Source organism: Aspergillus aculeatinus (assembly GCF_003184765.1).
Source record: "Aspergillus aculeatinus CBS 121060 unplaced genomic scaffold BO66scaffold_1, whole genome shotgun sequence".
Lineage (NCBI taxonomy): Eukaryota > Fungi > Ascomycota > Eurotiomycetes > Eurotiales > Aspergillaceae > Aspergillus > Aspergillus aculeatinus.
The window spans coordinates 1,065,815-1,086,019 of NW_020291470.1; the positions used below are offsets into that span (position 1 = coordinate 1,065,815).

Consider the following 20,205-nt stretch of genomic DNA (forward strand, 5'->3'; position numbering starts at 1 on the left):
TCAGCTCCAACATCTACCATGGCAATCCTTTCCTCTAAGTATACAAGAGAGGCTACCGGCATACAAGCTCATCCTCGGCTCCAGGCTCCTCCTGTCCTGTGCCTAATCAGGAAGGAGATTAGTGATGCCTATTAACTCGTACTACTTCAGTGAGCCCTTCTGCCTTAGGTTCCAGATAATGTGATGAATAGCAAAGAGGAGGGTCTATATTGAATAGATAATCCTGAAACCCAGCCAAATCTGAAGGCCATGTACGTAGATAGTCGTTATGCGCAGGTTATGACCACCATAATCATAACCCTAATAGCCTCTGTGATGCGGGTGTACTAGATGAAGCTTCCATACCATTTCTCGTCCTATGGCACGACATCGCACAGTGAATATCAAGCATATTTCGGAAATATTCCTCGTAGCCGTCCCTTCCCTGCCACCAGGCAATATCGACGTCTGACCTGTCGAGCTGATTCACTGAACAGGCCTGCTGTGTAACTCTGACCCAACAACCCCTCATCTATCCTCACCCCGCTTCTTCCATCTTCTCTCTCACCTTCCATCTTCCATCCACCGCATACACGATCCTCCAAGCTCTCCCTCTCCACAGAAACGCATAAAAGGCACGATCCGGCCCTCTCTCGAGCACAAAATGTCCGACAACCAGCCAGCCGGCAGCAGCGAGGACGGACTCGGTTTCAGAATCGAAGGCTTCGGCGTTGTGATTCTTCCTTTCTCTCTTCTCGAGCACCTCCTACATCTGACGCGTCCCGAGATCGAAGCCCAGAACCGATCCGACCACACCGTGATTCACTCGGCGTTGTTGGGCTCCTCGGAGTTCCATGACCTGGTCGAGGATGGCACCATCCCCGTGCACCCGCTGGATCTCATTTCTCTGTCTGATGAGGATGGTGATGGGGGTGAAGCTGACAACAATGACAATGGCGGCGGCCGTCAGTGACACCCCGCTTGCGCTTTGTGACGATCTTGCCGCGAGCGAGATTGACACTGGATCGGATGGCGTTGCTTGCTACGTGGAAGTCTTGGATGCCAATAATGCTACTGTCGCTGCTTTGTATCAAGATATCCCCGATGAGGAGGTGGAGGACGTGGGGGTAGACGACTGGGATGAGATGGAGTATGTGGAGGAGGAGGAGGAAGGTGAAGAAGAAGACGAAGTGATGGATGTGGCACGAGATGAGTTGACCTGCGCCAATGAGATACCCACCTATGCCAGTGTCAGCGGGCTTTGCAGTCGAATTGTCCCTACGTCCGTGAATTTGCCTCCTGCAGCCCGCCGAGGAAGTCCTAACTGCCGGCTGTACAGCTATGGAAACGCCGTCTTCGTCATCTGCAACACCAGCACTTGTCATTCTCGGCGGTTCACCGCTCAACGGCAGACTTGCAATCGAATCTACAATAATTGCCGGCGGAGATCCAAGGGTGGCTATGTGAAGTATAGTGGCAACGCGGGCTTTTCGTCTTCGTATCGCTCTGGCACTACACGGCGGCCTCCGGCGTATGCAGTGTGCTAGGCTTGCTCACTGCGAGGTCACGGTGCAGTTATCTGGGCTACTATATGTAATGCTGCTGTTGTTATTACTGTGCGACAGCTTCTCCGCTTCTGATCCTTTTTATCTTCTTCTTGCCCTTCTGTCACCTTTTTCTTGACACAAGTCGTCCTTGTCTCAGTTAACTACACAAAGCACCTTAGCGAAGCTCTCCATTCACTCCAGTCTCTCCACAATAGCCCCAAGTAAGCCGTTCATCCCCAGATAGCAAAGACAAATGGTACAAAGAATGAGCTTTTTATTCACGGGCCTATACCCCTTATTCTCGATTTATGGATATTTTCTTGCTTGCGAAATCTTGCTTCATGGTACGTCAATTCTTACCTCTCGGGTCCCTGGCATTCCGAAATTGTGTACAATTTTAGTTTCAAAAGAGACTGTTGCAGAATCAAACACGAGAAAAGTGTCCTTGGAAAACAAGGCATTTGAAGCTTACTTGGAGAAGGTGAAATGCAACTTACATTTAGCAATAGTAAGTAAGGTGTAAGATTTTGGCTAAATTGAAAGCCACAAAAGGCTATAGTATAGTCTTCTGAAAGACAAAGTGGTCATTAGATAAGCACCGGTGGCTCAGTGGTAGAGCGTCGCACTCGTAATGCGAAGGTCGTGGGTTCAAACCCCATTCGGTGCATATCCGAAACATGCTTCTTTTTTGTTCCAGCGGTTTCCACCACTGCACCGCTCCGACATATTTCATGGATACAGATACCTTGCTTGCTATATGGTCCAGGGTATGGTCACAAGCTTCCCGTCTCAGTCGGTCGAATAACGCTAAATTGATGTGCAGGACAGTAACAACTCCGAGTCCGAGCTCTGGGAGATCCCTATGAGAACAGCCATCCGATCCTATACAGAGGCACTAGGGCACCTTTTCCTACCAGGAATGCTACAAGGAATGCTACGAGAAATGCTTGAATTTGAGTGACAATAAAGCAAAAGCTGAAACAAGCAGAGCAAAGAAAATCTTGAAAGTATAACTGCATCATTAAAGCTAGGGAAAGAAAAACAAGTGAGCCCAGCGTCAAAAATCACAACAGGAGTCCGCCAGATATTCACCTCCCTCACCAGATAATAGGTATCGGGGGTGGCACCGTTCCCGGCGCCTCGAGGACAATCACCTTGACCTCCTGCCCGCGTACATAATGCTGCGCCATCGGAAACACCATGCACCCGGCCCACCGGGTCCCGTCCGCCCTCTCCCGCTGCTGCACCGGAAACTCGGAGGCGAGCAGTGGATTCCCCTGCACGGAGCTGCCGTCGCCCAGGTGGAGGGTTCGCAGCAGCCACCACGCCTCGCTGCAGACGTTCATGTTGGTGCAGAGGATGACGATGGCATCTTCTGGGATGGCTTCCGGGATTGCCATGGCGTCGGTGCGCTCGGTGCGCGGGCTGGAGGCGTCGAGCGCGACGCCACAGACCTGGTGGGTGGTTAGCAGCTGTTGCACCTCGCGGAGGAGCTGGGCTCGGGGGGTAAGTGGGTTGAGATGCATGTTGGGGTTTGTTGTTGGGGCCTTTGTTTGGAAGGGTCAGCTTTTACGTCTCTATGGTGTGTTGAAGGCGATGATGAGGTGGGGGGTATAGGGAGGGTTGGATATGGCTTTTATATCTGAGGTCCTAAGAGACGAGGGCTCCTCTTGATGGACATGGCCTTTATGGAGTGCTATGCAGTCTTTATCATGTGGAGGACGGAGAGATCGGAACAAGGAGAGCCTGCTGAATTAGAAGGAAGAGGATGGCTCTTCAACAAAGAAAGGGGAACAGAATGTGTGAAAAGGCAAGGGTCTTTTCTTATATGCCATTGCATCATCTGTTGAAGCAGGAACCAAGAGGTATTCTCCGGCATCAGCAAAGGTCACCACTGAATTCATGACAGGGGATAGAGCACTGGCTCTGCCATCAGGTAGGCAATGCGTACCACCCTCGTTTTCTCTGCCATTGTTCAAAATTGAGTGTCACGAGTCAATTCAGTATCGGAGAACACAAACTCGCATGCTTTGCTGTCTTAGCATGGCTGCTTCTCCTCCACTCTCGAGCCACGAATCCACCAGTACAGCCGCAATCGTTTGCTCATTCAACTGTCTTTCATTCTTGGTATCTTCATCTCATTACATAAAACCAATCATCGATTCCACAGACCGTCCCAACGCGATGCCACCTACTCCAGCTCATACCGCGGCGGTTCCGCCCCTGCCAACTCGCGCGCCTGCACCTGTTTCTTTGTGTCCAACTCCCTAGGCGGCCCCTCCGTCACGCGCGCAGGCAATTCTACAAATCCTCCCTCCCCGGGCTTTCGTTTCTCGCCTGCATTCCGGCGCTGGCGCCGTTTCCGCCGCACCATCCACAGCACCGCCGCGGCGATGACCAGCGCCCCCCCGACCCCGACCCCAACGCCAATGCCCGCTTTCGCCCCCGCGCTGAGTCCACCCTTTCCGCTGGCCACTGTGGTGGAGTTCTGAGGCGTGGTGGTGGTGTCGAGATGGAAGTATTCGGCCCAGCTGGCCTCCCACGAGGCGTTGGTGCCGGCGATCGACTTGGCGGAGACGGTGATGGTCGTGATGGCTGCGTTCGAGACGGAGGGCCCCGGCGCTTGCGCGAGAAACCATGTGCCGGAGTTGGCGCCTTCGTGGTAGTTGACGCCGACGAAGGCGGATTGTAAGAAGGCCCGGCCCAGGACGGGGGTATCGGTGGAGAGGAAGCAGGGGAAGTAGGTCTGGTTCTGTTCGACCAGTGGTTCTTGCAGCGTCAGGGCGAGCTGCGCGAGGGGAACCTTGATGGTGAGATTCTGGCTCGTGGCGTTGTTGAGGCTGAAGGTGAAGGAGAGGTAAGTCGCGGAGGAGGTGAGATTGGCGTAGTTGCTGCTGGTGGTGTCCCAGAAATACAAGCCCAGGCTTTGGTTGAAGGAGACTGGGAGCGAGGCGGTGATCGCATTGCAGGTCGCCTCCGGGAGGTACATGTAGGGCTTGGTCGGGTCGATGGTGACCACTTCGGCCGTGGATTCCCCCTCGCCGTGCTGGAATAAGCCCCCCCGGCTGGTGAAGCCTGCTGGTGTATTGTTTCCGATCAACCCGAGGCCAATGTCTTTAAGGGAGATCTGAAATGTGCCGCTTGTGCTGGTGACCGACTGTGCACTGACGTTTCCGAGGACGCGGCTCTGGTCGTACCCGCCCAAGACCAGGGAGGCTGGGATCGCTGGGCTGACCGATCCGATGTGCATACCGTATGAGTACGAGGGGATGGCATTGTCCCCGCCGGAGTTGTAGAGCCACGGGGTGATCATGTTCAGAGTGACATTGTCGACAGTAGCAGTCGACCACGGGGCCCCGAGGGCCAGGTTTCCCACTTGCACCGGATACGCCTTGCCGTTCGGATAGGTCTGGTAGGTCTGGTCGATGGCCTGAATGCTGACGTTGGGGACGGTCGGGCCGAACGAGATTTGATCCCCAAGATCTTCTTCAATACCTTTGCCTTCCACCGCCCAGTACAGTGTCTCCCACGAAGTCTTGTTCAGAAGGTGGGCCGAGGTTGATTCGGTTTGGTTGTACGTTCCGGCTTGGGAAGCATAGCATGTCGCGGAAACGGTCTTGTTGGTGCAGATGGAGTCCGTCAGGATGGTGGTGGTGTAAGTCGCGCCCGGGTACAATGCCACTGGTTGTTTATTGCTGCCAACCTCCACCGTCACTGCTTGCCATGGGCCGTCGGGGCCGTAGGCCTGGGAGGACCAGTTCATCACATAGGGACTGGCTGCGTACGTCGCGTCGAGGAAGGCGAGGACGAGGAGAGATATTCGTTGCATGGTCACATCACATTCGACCTTGGATGTGAAGGCAGGAAGAGAGAGAGAGAGAGAGAGAGCGCGCGCGCACGAGGGGAAGAGTGTAAAGAAGAAGGTGGAGAGGAAGGAGAGAAAGATTCCTTGGTGGTAAAAGGGGCGCAGTCGTCGTCGTACGCACGCACAGCCAGGTAACTTTAACTTAACCCCCTTGCGTTGGGGGCGGAAAATGTTAGTAGTGTCAGTAGTGCTGACCTCTGCTCCATTGCTTTGACTTATCGCCCTATGAAGATCGAGATTGGCGAAGGATTGAAATAAGCGATCGCAAATAAGTGGAGAATTGCTTGTTTTCCCGCATATCAGCCGTCCATCGCGGGTCAGGGAGGCCAATCAATCCCCTCCATGCGGCCCCCATCTCACGGGCGTAAACATCCGTGCTCTGGCGGGATTTGTAGCCTCGACTGTGTTCTACTCTCCCATCTACCTTGGTTGTTCCCATTAGTTGGGAATCGAGAAATCCATTCCGTGTTTCGGCTGTTGTTTTATCAGCGGAAGGCCCGAGCCGTCTCGAGTCCGCATTTGCCCGCTCCTCCGAACCAGCCCTAATCGCGGAAAAATCACTCCTCAGATCACTAACAGGTCCTTGTCAGTCTCTGGAGATTCAAGACTCGCAAACAGGGAGAAACGCTGCTGGCCTTAGTTGCACTTTTCTGGCTGCCCTTTCTTCACTTAGAGTCTTTGCAGGCGGTACAGCCGGAGTCTATTCCAGACCCAGGCCCCGCACATACAGAACCCCAATTGCGTGTGTTAGTTCGGGTACTATCATCGCAATCTTCTCTATCTATTGACTTGAATTTCTCAGATAGCCTGCTGAAGAAATGAAGAAAAACTTGTTTCGCGCTATGAGTGCATGCTTTGAACGCAGGCTTGCTTTCAGTGAGGTCACCACCCTCGTGCCCCGCACTTTCGGTGTGATAAAGGAGGAAGTGGCGATGAGCTGTTCAGGCAGCAAGGTTGATGGTCAGGGGGGCGAAGAGCAGGTATCGACAGCCTTTTGTACCGAGAGCCCGGTATAGATGGAGGGTCCAAGCCATCGCTGCTGCCGGCGAGGGTGTGGCTGTGTGTACTGCACCAGATCCGAGCTGAGAAGATGCCGAGGAGGAAGAGACGCCCTCCGATTGGGATACGGAGTGGCTCGAGTCAGGCGAGGTCGTGTATCTGCCGTTCATCACCCCATACGACGTGAGTCCTAGGTGGGCGCTGATAGTGATGGACCGCTTCTCGTATGAAGGGAATATCTGGAGTGGGAGGACCGGCTGGGATCGTCGGTCTCCGTCGGGCATCTCAGTTATTGCTCAAGGCAACCCTCATATTATCGTATCCCGGAAGCACACCAAACAAGGGCGGGTCGGGATCTACGATTCAAGTGGTTTGGTCACCTTTCTGGGAATGTGCTTGTATAGGAGAGCCGAAGGTTTGTGCATGGGGTGGAGATGTTTATGTGGGATGGAGTGATTCGCACCAGTGATCGCATTGTATGCACCCTGAAAGACTAACTCCCATCACCGAGCAACAGAAGAAATCTCAATTGCAATCAATCTCATTGCCTGGGCAATTGACCTGCTCGTGCATTCGTAGAAGCTGCCCACGTCCCGGCACTCATGGTAGGAGCTACGTTGAACGCGTCAGCTCTTGGGATCCAGACCGACAATGTAGATGAAGCGCTAACGCAGCCAAGCAGCGCCTATCCTGAAAGAAGACTTACGAGCCCTACCCCATATCCCGCGTTTCAGAGGTGGTGGTGAAGATTGTAATGGTCGGATGCGCCAACCGACCTTGTTTCGTCGGCTCCACATCAGAGTTCGGCATGTCTGGGGCAAGTTGATGTGCTTGACAACGACAGCTACGCGAAATGCAAGAGTGAAGACTGCAATGCTTTCGGTTCGTGTGGTCGAGGATGAGAAGATGTGCGTGGTAATGTACGTTTAGTGCATTGCAGTCTGCTGGCCCACTTTCGGGCAGATGGCTGTCTCCAGCTTTCTCCCGAGCATTGCTCAACGATAAAAATCGTTGTCACGGCCCCACTGCTTTTCACTCAACATGCTAAGATATGTGAGTTTCAGGTTCACTCCCAGGTCATTGCGAGCACAAGACAGGGACGGTATATAAGCTGCTTCCAGCTGCCTGTGAATGCCTTCCATGACCACCTCATCAGAGTCTCCACATTGAGATCAGCCATGGCGTCTCTCACGCTGCTTCTTCTGTCGTATCTACCGCAGGTCTTTGCTTCTATCACGGTCTGGGACCCCAGCGATTCCGCTGATGTGACGGCCGATGCTGTAGACAACACACTGGTGGCCGATTACACCACCGACAATGGCGGCGCGCAGTACCTGATCTACAATATCTCCGGACCATATTACTACTCGGAAGAGGATGTCGAACTGGCACACGTGACTCTGACGGTCGACGCCAATGATACCAGCGTCCTCGTCGGCACGCAGGGATCAGTCGTGAACCTCTCCTACAGCGATGTGATCAAGTATGGCTACAGCACATGGCTGAACCAGGCCAGTTTCTTCGGCGTCAACGCGGCAATCAACATCGCCAACCAATCGACCGCGTACATCGACCATGCCAACGTGACGGTCCACAACGGTGCTGCCAACATCTATGCTTACGGCACCGGCACCATCGTCTATGTCAACGACACCGACCTCTACAGCTCCGGACCGGTGTCGCATGGCTTATACGCCGGCGGCAACGGCACCTTTGTGGCCAATAACATCCGCCATTTCTCGGGCGGCGAGCGCAGCTCGGCCTTCTCCGGAGACAGTCCAGCCGGATATCTGCACATCACCGACGCCGTCGCCCACACAGCCGGCATCGGAAGCGCCATCTTCTACACTCTAGGCGAGACTTATGGCACCAATGTAATCGGACATGCCGAGAACGCACCGAGCCTATTCTCTGATGGGGTGCAGAAGTCGGCTTTTGCCAATGTCGACCTCACCGCAGGCTTGCTCGCCGGCACCATCCTCTTCTCCTCTTCTTCGCGCAGCAGTGGCGCTAAGCTGAGCTTCACGAATTCCCGGTTGACCACTCTTTGGGACGACATGCCCGCGTTGTGGTTCGGCAATATCATCGCCGAGGCCGAACTGGTCGCCACCACGCTGAACACCACTTCCGGTGTTCTGATTCTGGCCAACACCTCGCAGATGACGCAGGCGTTCGACCATTTTGCCGGGTATGAGGAGAATTCCAGTATCCAACCGGCCGAGGTGACCGTGACCGTGTCGGAGTCGACTCTGACAGGCGACATTGTCGCGTACAACAGCAGTCTCATTGCTTGGAGCTTGACCGACTATTCCAGCTGGACCGGGGCTGCTGTGGATGGTCGCGGCAAGGGGTACTTGGGCGTCTCGCTCGATGCCACTTCGAACTGGACTCTGACTCAGAGTGTCTATCTGCAGAACTTCACCGACGCAGATACCTCCTTGAATAACATCATCAGCCAGGGGTACAGCATCTACTACAATAAGTCGTCCTCGGCCAACTCGTGGCTCGGGTCGGCTAATGCCTCCTTGCCCGGTGGTGGAAGCTTGATCGCGTACTAGACAAATCCTGCGGCACGGATGACTTGACGACTGCTGTTTGGGACATTCTCGTATTTTCCAGTGTCGCCATTTCTGGTCGAAATGATAATCGTGGCAAGGTGGACTGCTATGGACCAGAAGACCTTCAGTTGGAATTGAGAGGAAGCGGGAGAGGAAGGATGGACTGTACATAGCTGCGTGATGTTGAGCGCCCGACCTGCTTCTCTCTCTGTTTAGCCACGAAAGCCCTGGGATGACGCTTACTTTGTGGATAATAGGGCTCAAAGTAACCCGCTAGCGGGGATTTTGGTAGAAGGAACAGCACATAGTCAATGAGAGCAATTGAGCGCAAACCCATGGACATCGTAGATCTGCTGCTACATCGCTTGTAGTCGACGGTAGTGGCTTGGTGGATGATCCCACAAACGTGGCCGTTAGTCAACCAAGTTCGAACGTGCCATGGCCCGTTGAGCATTCGACAACGAGCATATCCTGGTGATAAGCGATGGCTCGTTTCATTATCCGACAGCGTCCATTCATCGGCTTAATCGGAACTATAGCAGTATGCTGAGTACCTCAGCGCGAGGGACAAAACCCGCGCTCTGGCACGGGCGGATAGGTGATAGATCGGATCCAGCCCGATGCAATTACCGCGCAGGATGAGAGGCATCGAGCCTTAGACCTCCTTATGGCCGAGCAGTTCCTATCTAGGCATTCAAGCCCGGTGACGGTGCAATTGGGTTCAGATGAAACGTGCTTTACCACCGATTGCATTCATGGAAATGGTAAGGAGGCAGGAAATTTCCAACGAGGGAGTGTGGAAGTAGGTTTTTCCGGATGTGTGGGTTGAAAGCCCGTGGGGCTAATGCGAGGCCTAAAAGTAGAACCTCGACAGCCCTGTGCATTCATTCTTGTTGAGATAGCTTGCATCATTGCGAACAGCGATCGTCGGCCGCGATCAGCATGCTCGAAGCCGGACCGAACGGAAGAGGCCTGGAAGACAGCCATCAACAACGTGATTCAAGCGCCCGAGGTTTTGCCAGCCGCTAATACAGATCCAATGGTTGCAAATTAGGGTTCATGGGGGAGAAAGAGCCGGTGCATCGCCGGTGAGATGTGTGGGCTGCAAATCGGAGAGGGCAGATTGACTCAAAATTGAGATGGCGGAGCGGCGCTCCACCCCTGAAACAACCATCGCTTTTCCCCAGCCGGTTTCAGGCTTGCAGCTCGTACTGTAGCTCGTACTGCAGCACACAGAATCTCTGGCATGGCGTCTATTTACAAGGTCGAGAAAAAATGATCGGTAGAATCTTCACTCTAGATGCGACAGCACCGGCACTGGGCACCTCAAACCTGTGTCATCGAGTCGGCCAAGATTGTGCTCGGATCCAGGGCACCAGTCAGGTCGTGGTGCTAGTCGTCCAGCTAGGATTACGGTTCGTGCTACTGGAGAAATCAATCTTTTCAAAAAGCTTAAGTCGATCCCAGGCTCATATCACATCCGTGGATGACATGTCTCCTAGGTGGAGTCAACGCAATTCATCAAGCCGAGGTGCATTGTCGGATTCATGTTTCATCTCGATGGCGGAGGATTCGACAGAGAATTGCGGCCTGGCCCTGGCCTGGAGGAGAATATATAAGAGGCCGCTAGGTCTCTTCATTCTTTTCGTAGCAAGCTTAACCTCCTCAGTCTCTACAGTCGCTCGTTGTCACGTCATCAGTCACCATGCATCTCAAGAAGTCCGTCGTCTTCGCCGGAGTGGCCATGATCCCTGTGGCCTGCGCCGTGCCCACGAAGCGAGCTACCGCCGGTGAGTTCGTCCTCTGGGCTGTTGTCCAATCGATATGCTGACCTCTTCTCAGATACTGCCGAATGGACGGAGCTTCACCGGGCTGCGCAACTTGCCTCTGCCGCATACACCGGCTGTATCGGCACCGCATTCGATGTGACCATCACGAAGCAGCTGAACGATCTGGTCACAGACACTCAGGTAGGGACCGCATCATGATGCTCGATGACACAGGACTAACCCTTCCCAGGGCTTCATTGGCTACTCCACAGAGAAGAAGCGCATCACGGTTGCCATGAGAGGCTCAACCAGCGGTAAGCATCCATACACAGCTTCATAGAGTCTGCAATGTTGATAGTTCCAGCCACTGACATCGCCAACGACGTTGACACGACATTGGTGACTCCCAGCCTCTCCGGCATCAACTTCCCATCAGGCGCCCAGATCATGCATGGCATTTACTCGCCCTGGTCATCGGTCCACGACACGGTCATCTCCGAGGTCAAGACCCTAGTGGAGCAGTACCCGGACTATGATCTGGAATCCACTGGCCACTCTCTGGGCGGGTCCCTGACGTACATGTCGTACATTGCGTTGGCGCAGAACTTCCCAGAGAAGACGGTCATTAGCAATGCGCTGGCCGCATACCCGATCGGCAACTCCGCCTTTGCTGAGTTTGGCACTTCGCAGAATGGCACCTTGAATCGGGGTAACAATGCTGATGATGGTGTCCCGGTGAGTTCGGAATCGTCCACGGCTAGAGAATAAAAATGCTGACCGCGCACACAGAACATGTACATCATGTGGCCTTATGACTTTGTCCACTACGGAACGGTGAGTAGAACATCCTGCGCCGGGCCCTTGAATTCTTACTGATCCAACGAGCAGGAATACTACAGCTCCGGGACTCAGAGCAGCACGGTCAAGTGTAGCGGCGAGCGGGACACCCAGTGCTCAGCGGGCAACGGCCAGTTGGGTGTCACTGCAGGCCACTTTTCCAACTTTGGCATTGCGATGGGAATGGCAGGTTGCAGCGCTTCGCTGTTGTAGGAGTGCGAGCGTATTAGACTGTGGACACAGCTGATGACGGAGCAAAGGGACTGGAGAAGGGAGCATCGCAGCAGGTCTGTGGTTCGTTTGTTGAATATTGTGTGCAGTGTACCGGTTCGAGGCCCTATACAGGAGTTCAGTATCGTATAGTAGAATGTTTTTGGACTTGTGTATAGGTTTATGTGAGCCAACCTACCTCGGTCATCGCAATGTTGCGGAGGATGTAGAGCCGCGATATCGACCATGTCAATCCTCGCTTGGATCCAGAATGCCGTTCAGGGTCAAGAGACCAACGTGCAAAAGGCTGTAGAGGATAGTATGAGTTCAGACGAGAAGCAAAGCAGGCATCGAAGGACGACGATTTGGAGCACGCGAGTCTTCTGACCGTCGATTCGTGCTATGCGCTGTCTAGACCCGTCATTTCAGTTGAATGGTGTCTGGCAACATGCAATCGAAACAAGGACCGGTCGGACGAGGTTTTCAAAGGATAATTTCGAAATTCGATGCGCAGACCGGGCGAGCCAGTCAGAAGCAATGCGATCTTGAATAGCGACCACAGATGGTAGACGATAGTGCTGTGGTTGAAGTTGTTGTTGATGCAGCCTTGTTGGTGTTTTTCAGTTGTCATGACGCGCTGTCACATGCTCGGCGGTGTGGGCGAGGAAAAACAATGTTCCTGCCCTCGGTGCGGACCGGATTCGTTCCGCTCTCTTCCGAGCTGAGGCTCCCGATTGACAGTCTCATACCGAGTTTACATATTGAGCATGAGCAGAGGGGAAAAAAATTGATCTTTTGCAAGTAAATAATGTCGCTATCCCAGAATGAGGAGAGATAGACTTAGAGATCTATATTCTCAGCACTAACTCTATAGATCTGCATTAGGTTGTTTCGATCTTGGTTTGGCTGCCGGGCGATGCACGAACTATATATTTCCTCCGCGGAACGCGTTCAGTGACTGGGAACAAGAGGCGTGGCACAGTCTTCAACGAAGCCCATTCTGCAAAGCCAGGATACTACTCCAACGGCGATTCTCGCCCATAAGCCGCACTCCTATAACATCCATTTACATTCGAGGCTGATATCCATAGATGTGGTGAAAGTGCCGGGTTGTTGTGGTGGAGCAGCAAGGCTTAATCCGCCGACGGCGACTCCACTGGCCAGTGGCCAGGTGGTTCAGTACAACAACAGCAAGGCTGACAGATTCGACGCCATGGCATATAATCATGTTGTGATCGCCGTCCACCTCCTTCGAGGACTGGCTTACTAACAAACCACCACACATCTACCATGTCGCTTCACGATATCCCCGAGTTCCTCCTCCTCTGCCGCGAGGACGAGTCGGTGACCGCCTTCGAGGAGGCGCTGGCGCGACAATGGCCCGCCCACGCGACGGAGCCGAAAGTCCAGTTTCGCATTGTGAGGCAATCGCTGCGTGACGTGCCCGCCACTACCCCCTTCGACCTGATCGTCTCCCCCGCCAACTCCTACGGCCTCCTCGACGGGGCCTTCGACGATGCCATCACCCGCAAATTCTGCCTCCCCGACCATCCCTACGAGACCCTGACGCGAGCGGCGCAGCGGGTCCTCTACGAGCGCTGGCGCGGCTTTGTGCCCCCCGGAACGTGCACGCTGGTGCCCTTTCCCGAGCCCTTGACCCCCAACGAGTGGGGGTGTCGGTGGGTGGCCCTCTGTCCGACGATGCGCATGCCAGACCGTGTGAGTTGGGATCGCGAGGTGGTGTACGAGTGTATCTGGAGTCTGCTGGGACAGCTAGAAGGGTGGAATCGGGGGCGTGCGACCGATCGCATTGAGCGGATCCTGATCCCTCCGCTGGCCACCGGGGTGGGCAGGGTCAGTCCGCAGCGCTGGGCGGCCCAGATGGTACTGGCGGTAAGACATTTTGTGGATGCGCTGGAGCGACCGGCGCACTGGAGCAAGATGAACTGGCTGGATGCGGCGGATCATCATCGTGATATCCTCCCCACGTGGAATATGTGATGGCGTGAGATGTGATGGGGCTGAGAAGGAAGAAGCGGGGGGGGGGGGGAGGAAGATCTAGAATCTAGTCTTTCTCTATTACAAGACTCTAATATAGATCCACTATGATCGCAGATACACCTCATCCTTACTTCTTCTTCTCGAGACTTTCCTCGAGACTTTTATTCTGGGGGGGGAGCTCCCTGCTGCTCCCTTGCTTGGAGGGATCAGGGGAGGAGAAAATGGCGGAAGTCGCGGACATGCTCGGCCCACGGCGGTAGAATCTAGACGGGTCGACGAGGCGTAGTCCCGGGGAACGTCACCTCCGTCAGTGGCTTGTCAGGTTGGCGTTTAAGCAGCCACGGCGGGAGGTGACTGGCCTGACTGGCCTGACTCGCCTCTTTGCGCCGTTGCGGTCCGAGACGCCGTCTGACATGCTCGGAAAGAACAGCAGCAAGGAGCGGAGAGAGCTATTGTGGGAGGGAAAAACAAAAGCTATTGTGGTGCAGCAGCCGAGGCAGAGTGGCCTAGGAAGAAAAAAGAACTATACCTCGGAATTGATTTGGAGCACCGTACAACTGTACACTGTATGGACTTACTGTATGTCATGCACGCATGCTCAGCAATGAGACCACCAGAATAATAATCTGAACGTTTCCAAAGGGAATCAGGGAAAGCCACCTTTCCCTTGCTGCATTCCAGTTTACCCTACTTCTCAATTTCTGGTGCATTTCCCCGCGCAATAAGGTTGAGAGGTCGAGGCACTAAACGTCGCGGATGGAGTTGATAAGAAAGTCAAGATCGGATGGCAGGTGATCGACGAGAAACTAGACGACTAGAAGCAATCATCTGCACCGATCACCCGCGGGTCGATCGTGACACCTCTCCACCACTCTTCATCGATTCATCTATATCTATATCGGGTGCTTGTACTCCTCGTGTATCGTAGTCTCAAATGTCCCTCTTGGTCGATTGGGGGGTCTTGGATGCCAAACGTACGGGCTAAAGCAAGATCGTGAGCCGGGGGGGGAAGGAAGAGTGGAGGCAGCGGTCCTCTGGAGCAATCTCGAGCAGACGAGGACCGTCTCGCATGCGGCCAAAATTCTCTCGAAATTCGGGGGGGGCCCTGGCTATGGGGAGCAGGTTCTAGAGACCGGGGAGGCACGCAGATTGGCTGGAAGTGACAAGCAGAAACATCGCGTGGAATTCGACAGACCCACTTGGCGAGGACGCAAAGGGAGCGATGGCGTTGAGAGCCGGGTCTAGACTGAGATAGACTGGGAACGACTGTTAGAGAGGAAGACCAAGGGGGGAATTGATTGGCACCTCGTGCAGCCCACTTTCCAACAATCTTGGATAGCCCTGTTGGTCGGCAAGTTTTATTGGTGGGGCCGACTAGCACGATGACGTCGAGGCTGAGATGACAATTCGCCAAATGGGGGGAAAAGTGTACGTAGTTCTACTCATAGATTGAGTAAAAATGCCGGTAGAGCCATAGTGTCGAGAGGGTCGAGAGTGTCGAATAAATGCGATCGATCGATGGATGGATGGACGGAGAACTTGTGACCGCCTGCCTCCCTTCATAATTCTTTTCCCCCCCGGAGAATTATGCCGGCTTCTGCTCACTTGTAGTAGTATGGATTGGTGGTAGTGCCTGGTCTTGCCGCCTTCCGCTCGTTCCAGCAACATTTCTCCTCCTCCTCCTCCTCCTCCTCCTCCGCTAGTAGTATTTACTTCCCCCTCCCGGCTTTTTCTCTCCTTCTTTGCCTCTTCGCCTCTTCGCCTCTTCGCCTCCCTCGCTCCCTCCCTTCTCCCTTCCCCCTCCCCTCGCTCTCTTTTCCTACTCTTTGGACCTCCCCTCTCCTTCCCCCCCCCCTTTCTTTTCTCTGCTCGGATTCCCCAGCCCCGGATGTAGCTTGGTGAACGTGGTTCGTCGTGTTTATTCACTTCATCCCCCGCGCAATTCCAATATCCGCGCCCATGTCTGAGTCCTTCGAGTCCGAGGCGGCGGTGATCCACGATCCCGCCAGCATGGCGCAGGAGCGGGAGTTCTACAAGTGAGTCGTTTCCTCGTCCTCTCTCAATCTCATTCAAATCAGAAATCAGGTTGACTGATCACACAATGCTCTCCTTCAACAGGTATTGTCAATTGCCTCAACGCCCAGGACTGCTGCATCGCCCGCCCGCTACCCCCTCCTCTGAGGAAGCCGAAGATGATCTACCTCAATCGTCCCAAGACACCACCCTAACCGCCCTCGCGCAACTCGGTGCCTTGCGACTCAACGCTCGTCGCTGCATGATTTCCCTCTTCGACCGTCATACTCAGTACATTCTCGCGGAAGCCACCCGTACCCTCAGCCTTCAGGATGATCGCATCCACAAGGATGGGGATGCTCTTTGGCTAGGGAGCAGTGCCATTCAGAAGTGTGATGGTGTCTGCCACTATGTCTGCGACTATGAACAACTAAACGCCGGCGAAGAGTCACTGAGCAACGGAGGGGGCCCGTTTGCGCTAGTCATTCCCGACATGACTAAGGACGATCGAACCAAGAACCGCGGTTACGTCGTGAACGCCCCGTTTCTCCGCTTCTACGCCGGCGTGCCTATCCTGAGTCGTCGCGGCATCGTGATTGGCGCTTTTGCTGTCAGTGACGGGCAGACGCGACCGGGCCTCGACGAACTGGAATTACGGTTTATGAAGGACACGGCCGCCGCAATCATGAATCATCTGGAGATGGTACGTTCTCAGCAACAGAACCTGCGCGGAGCCAACATGATTGCCGGTCTGGGGCGCTTTCTCGAAGGGGGACTGTCCTTGCCTCTCGGGCTGCGTAGCAAGAGTACCGACAACCGGGACCTTGCAGACAAACAGTTGCACTTGCGCTGGAACCATGCTACACGGGCCCCGGGGTTTTCGTCGCCTCGGGACCCTCGTGAACGCCGGGATTCGCGAGAATCGAAAGAGCAGAGGGAATTGAAAGAGCCGAGCGCGCCCAAGGAAGCGTCGTCGCCTTCAGGTTTGTATCCTAACAAGTAAATTCGCAGGACATCGCTGACTCGGAAACAGGGTACGAAGGAAGCCGCACTGCGGATAATGCAACAAGCAAAAAGAGCCCCTTGACCAAGACACTATCGACCGGCACCCGAGAAATCCTCAATCGTGCGGCGCACGCCCTACGCGAATCCTTGGATGTCGAGGGAGTGGTATTTTTTGACGCCAGTGTGCGCTCGTATGGCGGGCTCATGCAGAGCGGAGAGGCCCGTCATTCCGATTTAGAGATCAGTACCACTTCCGGCTCGGGCGAGTCTGGTAGCGACAGCGAACACTCCACCATCGGTCATTCGTCCACCGAGACGGACGAGTCGGCGCTTTGTGAGGTCCTTAGTCTTTCTACCGACCCGGAGGATGCGAGCTTTCCGGTCGGGTCCTTCCACGAAAGCTATCTGCGGTCGCTTCTGCACCATCATCCCCGCGGTGGGATTTTCAATATCGACGAAAATGGATGGGTCTCGTCTAGTGAAGGTAGCGATGGGGCGACAGGGAGTGCACTGAGTCGCGATATTGTTTATCGGCGTCGTGAGGCCACACAGGGCGGGAAGAGTGGTCTCCGAAGCAAGCGGCAAAAGCTCACCTCCCGCGATGAGTGTAAGGCTTTGCACAAGGTCTTTCCTCAAGCACGGAGTGTCATTCTGTTCCCAGTCTGGGATTCGCGACGCAATCGATGGTTTTCGGGGTTGTTTGCGTGGACGACCTCTCCGCGGGCTTTCAGCTCCCGCGGCGAATTGGCTTACCTGTATGCCTTTACCAACAGCATCATGGCCGAGATCCATCGGTTGGATATCGAGCTCGCCAACAAGGCGAATCGGACGCTGGTCAGCAGCATCTCACACGAGCTGCGTAGTCCCTTGCACGGTATTCTCGGCAGCACCGAGCTGCTGACCGATTCCAGCATGACGCCCCCGCAGGTTGCTCTCGTGCAAACCATCGAGAACTGTGGTCGCTCGTTACTCGACATTATTAACAACATGCTGGATTTTGCGAAGATCAACCAGTTCACCCGCAAGTCCCGATCTGGGCGGTTGAAGGCAGGACCGGCCTTGGCCCGACGACAGGCGAACTCCGGGCGAGCACTGGCGAAGAAGCGACCGAGCGAAGGCATTGTCAACCTCATCACCGATGTTCAACTCGACTCGGTTCTCGAGGAGGTCATGGACACGGTCTTTGCGGGTCACTGCTTTGCCACCACCACCGGGTTCCTGGCTCAAGGGGGTCCTGTACTGACCGATCAAGACAAGGATGGTGACTATCTAATGGGCAATACCCCGCAGAAACCGCGGACAAACGAGCCTTTGACGGTCATTTATGATGTGGAACCAGGACTGACGTGGCTCTTCGAAACACAGGCAGGTGTATGGAGACGGATTCTGATGAACATTTTCGGCAATGCCTTGAAGTACACACGGTCCGGTCACATTGTGGTCTCTCTAAAATCAGCCAATGCTGCTGGTACCAAGCCCAAGCGGATACCATTTACTGATCCCTTCAAGCACGAGGTGGCTGGGATCGTCCTCAGCGTGAAGGATACCGGACAAGGCATTGACAAAGAGTACCTCAAAAGCAACATCTTCAAGCCGTTTTCCCAGGAGGATCCTCTGTCTCCCGGAAGCGGTTTGGGACTTAGCATCGTGTATCAGGCGGTGCAGACCATGGGAGGAAAAATCGATATCAATTCCACTCGGGGAATGGGTACGGAGGTAACGGTGAGTGTTGATCTGCTGCGGAGCCCGAGCCCGGCTCCCAGTAGTGATCGAGAGGCGCGCACAATTCACAGAGCGCAGCAATTCTCTCGGGGGAAGTCGATTGGGTTGCTTGGGTTCAATGGGCCCGAGAGGGCGAAGGACGAGGGGCTTGCTCTGTTGCGGACCTCGCTCAGTAGCATTTGTCAAGACCACCTTGGCATGCAAGTCGGCATGGTCTCGTGGGATTCGAGTGATGCGCCGCTCTACGACGTCTACCTGGTGCAGCATTCGGACTTCGGTCGCGTCGATAGCATCTGGGCCAGTATGGCGGGCAAGGCCTTGACCACCGGGCAGGAGCCCAAGGGCCGACCACCCGTAGTCGTCGTATGTCCCACTCCACAGGAGGCCCAGAAGATGGCCGCCACCGGTTACCGTAGCCCCTCGTCTGCCATCTATGAGTTTGTCAGCCAGCCGTGCGGACCGACCAAGATCGCGACGGCGGTAATGACCTGCATTCAGCGGCGCGAGCAGCAGCAGACGCAGTCGGTGACGGCCAAAATGGATGCCACGCTGGAGGAGGAACCCGGTACGCAGCCAACCAAGTTCACCGCGGCCTATCACGCCTCCACCACAGACGTACAGACTAAGACATCGTCAGGTATGGACATTGCGCTGACCACCTCCACCACCATGGTCTCGACGACCACATCCAGCAAGGGGGATTCAGTGACCAAGATCTTAGCGATCGAGACGACGAAACGAGCGCCTGCGGTCCTCCTTGTGGATGACAACGAGGTGAATCTGAAATTGCTGGTTGCCTTCATGAAGAAAGCGAAATTGTCGTATTTCACGGCAACCAACGGCTTGGAAGCCCTGGAGGTATTCAAGGCCAATGCCGGACTGATTCAGATCATTCTCATGGGTAAGCACATTCTCCCGTTGGGCATTTGACCTGCGTGCTAACGCCGCCATAGATATTTCCATGCCGGTCATGGATGGTCTCGAGTCCACACGGCAGATCCGTCTCTTCGAGAAAGCACAGCAAGAACTTAGTCCGACGAGCATGCCGTCGGCCAAGCCCGCAGTGATTATTGCTCTGACCGGTCTGGGCAGTGCTACCGTCCGCCACGAAGCCCTCACTCACGGGGTGGACCTCTTCTTGTCCAAGCCGGTTCGGTTCCAGGAGCTGATCAAGCACATCGGCGAACTTGTTCATTGACCTTCTCGACTCTGCCTTTCCTTCACTTCTTCGACGTAAAAGTTCCCACATACCCCTTTTTGTATTGATGCGACGATTTCTGGGTGATGTATATATACGTGTGACGAGCATGATCTGGAAGGCGCATAAGAGACTTCCTTTGATAATAGATATATACCAGTATATGTCATATACCCTTACTTGAACCCCACGTATACGTAGGTTGTGGAGTTTATGACGGATGATCGCTAGACCATTTACGGATGCAGAATCTAACATTCAGATTCACAAGGGCGCCCCGTCCCCCCGCTCGCTCTCGAGCAGTGACGTTAGTCCGCTGAATGTATAGTGAGTACTATGTACATGCTTTCTCGGCTCCACATTGCCTCTTTGACTGGCGCCCTAAGCCAGTTCTCTCTCGCATTATCAGAATGACCTCAGTGTCTTTCTGTTGCGGACCTATTGGAACTAATGCCAGTACCTAGATTTAACAGTGAACCTGCTTGTGGCATTGTGAGCACCG

The 20,205-nt window shown here is 54.5% G+C and overlaps 6 protein-coding genes and 1 non-coding gene across 7 annotated transcripts; 6 read left to right on the top strand and 1 right to left on the bottom strand.

The window, feature by feature from the left end:
• Positions 1 to 643: 643 nt before the first annotated feature.
• On the top strand, positions 644 to 1,526 carry BO66DRAFT_433545 (uncharacterized protein; the record flags this gene model as incomplete). Its single annotated transcript, XM_025650699.1, has 2 exons — positions 644 to 944; positions 1,033 to 1,526. 2 exons carry the CDS (start codon positions 644 to 646, stop codon positions 1,524 to 1,526), a joined length of 795 nt encoding a protein of 264 aa, XP_025509295.1.
• A 595-nt stretch (positions 1,527 to 2,121) lies between these two features.
• Positions 2,122 to 2,193, top strand: BO66DRAFT_t2. Its single transcript has one exon. It is a non-coding gene; the product is annotated as a tRNA-Thr (tRNA).
• Positions 2,194 to 3,561: 1,368 nt separating this feature from the next.
• BO66DRAFT_8593 (putative aspartic-type endopeptidase) lies at positions 3,562 to 5,544 on the bottom strand. Its single transcript, XM_025653663.1, has one exon. It carries the CDS (start codon positions 5,353 to 5,355, stop codon positions 3,718 to 3,720), a length of 1,638 nt encoding a protein of 545 aa, XP_025509296.1. The 5' UTR covers positions 5,356 to 5,544; the 3' UTR covers positions 3,562 to 3,717.
• Positions 5,545 to 7,263: 1,719 nt separating this feature from the next.
• BO66DRAFT_8608 (uncharacterized protein) lies at positions 7,264 to 9,010 on the top strand. The gene has a single exon (XM_025653665.1). The coding sequence runs from the start codon at positions 7,569 to 7,571 to the stop codon at positions 8,946 to 8,948; it is 1,380 nt and encodes a 459-aa protein (XP_025509297.1). The 5' UTR covers positions 7,264 to 7,568; the 3' UTR covers positions 8,949 to 9,010.
• Positions 9,011 to 10,653: 1,643 nt separating this feature from the next.
• BO66DRAFT_310428 (putative alkaline lipase) lies at positions 10,654 to 11,767 on the top strand (the record flags this gene model as incomplete). The annotated part of the gene is made up of 6 exons (XM_025643284.1): positions 10,654 to 10,738; positions 10,791 to 10,918; positions 10,968 to 11,031; positions 11,082 to 11,452; positions 11,507 to 11,551; positions 11,606 to 11,767. The coding sequence occupies 6 exons, from the start codon at positions 10,654 to 10,656 to the stop codon at positions 11,765 to 11,767; spliced, it is 855 nt and encodes a 284-aa protein (XP_025509298.1).
• A 1,287-nt stretch (positions 11,768 to 13,054) lies between these two features.
• Positions 13,055 to 13,765, top strand: BO66DRAFT_433550 (uncharacterized protein; the record flags this gene model as incomplete). Its single annotated transcript, XM_025650700.1, has 1 exon — positions 13,055 to 13,765. One exon carries the CDS (start codon positions 13,055 to 13,057, stop codon positions 13,763 to 13,765), a length of 711 nt encoding a protein of 236 aa, XP_025509299.1.
• Positions 13,766 to 15,385: 1,620 nt separating this feature from the next.
• Positions 15,386 to 19,866, top strand: BO66DRAFT_424947 (putative sensor histidine kinase/response regulator). Its single transcript, XM_025650195.1, has 4 exons — positions 15,386 to 15,801; positions 15,884 to 16,761; positions 16,812 to 19,406; positions 19,459 to 19,866. Exons 1-4 carry the CDS (start codon positions 15,725 to 15,727, stop codon positions 19,701 to 19,703), a joined length of 3,795 nt encoding a protein of 1,264 aa, XP_025509300.1. The 5' UTR covers positions 15,386 to 15,724; the 3' UTR covers positions 19,704 to 19,866.
• Positions 19,867 to 20,205: the final 339 nt, after the last annotated feature.

Excerpts from the sequence above, each read along its gene's own strand:
- BO66DRAFT_8608 (XM_025653665.1), top strand. The coding sequence starts at position 7,569 with ATGGCGTCTCTCACGCTGCTTCTTCTGTCGTATCTACCGCAGGTCTTT.
- BO66DRAFT_8593 (XM_025653663.1), bottom strand. The coding sequence starts at position 5,355 with ATGCAACGAATATCTCTCCTCGTCCTCGCCTTCCTCGACGCGACGTAC.
- BO66DRAFT_424947 (XM_025650195.1), top strand. The coding sequence starts at position 15,725 with ATGTCTGAGTCCTTCGAGTCCGAGGCGGCGGTGATCCACGATCCCGCC. Across the intron at positions 15,802-15,883 it reads CAGGAGCGGGAGTTCTACAA|GTATTGTCAATTGCCTCAAC; the intron begins GTGAGTCGTTTC and ends CTCCTTCAACAG. Across the intron at positions 16,762-16,811 it reads GGAAGCGTCGTCGCCTTCAG|GGTACGAAGGAAGCCGCACT; the intron begins GTTTGTATCCTA and ends ACTCGGAAACAG.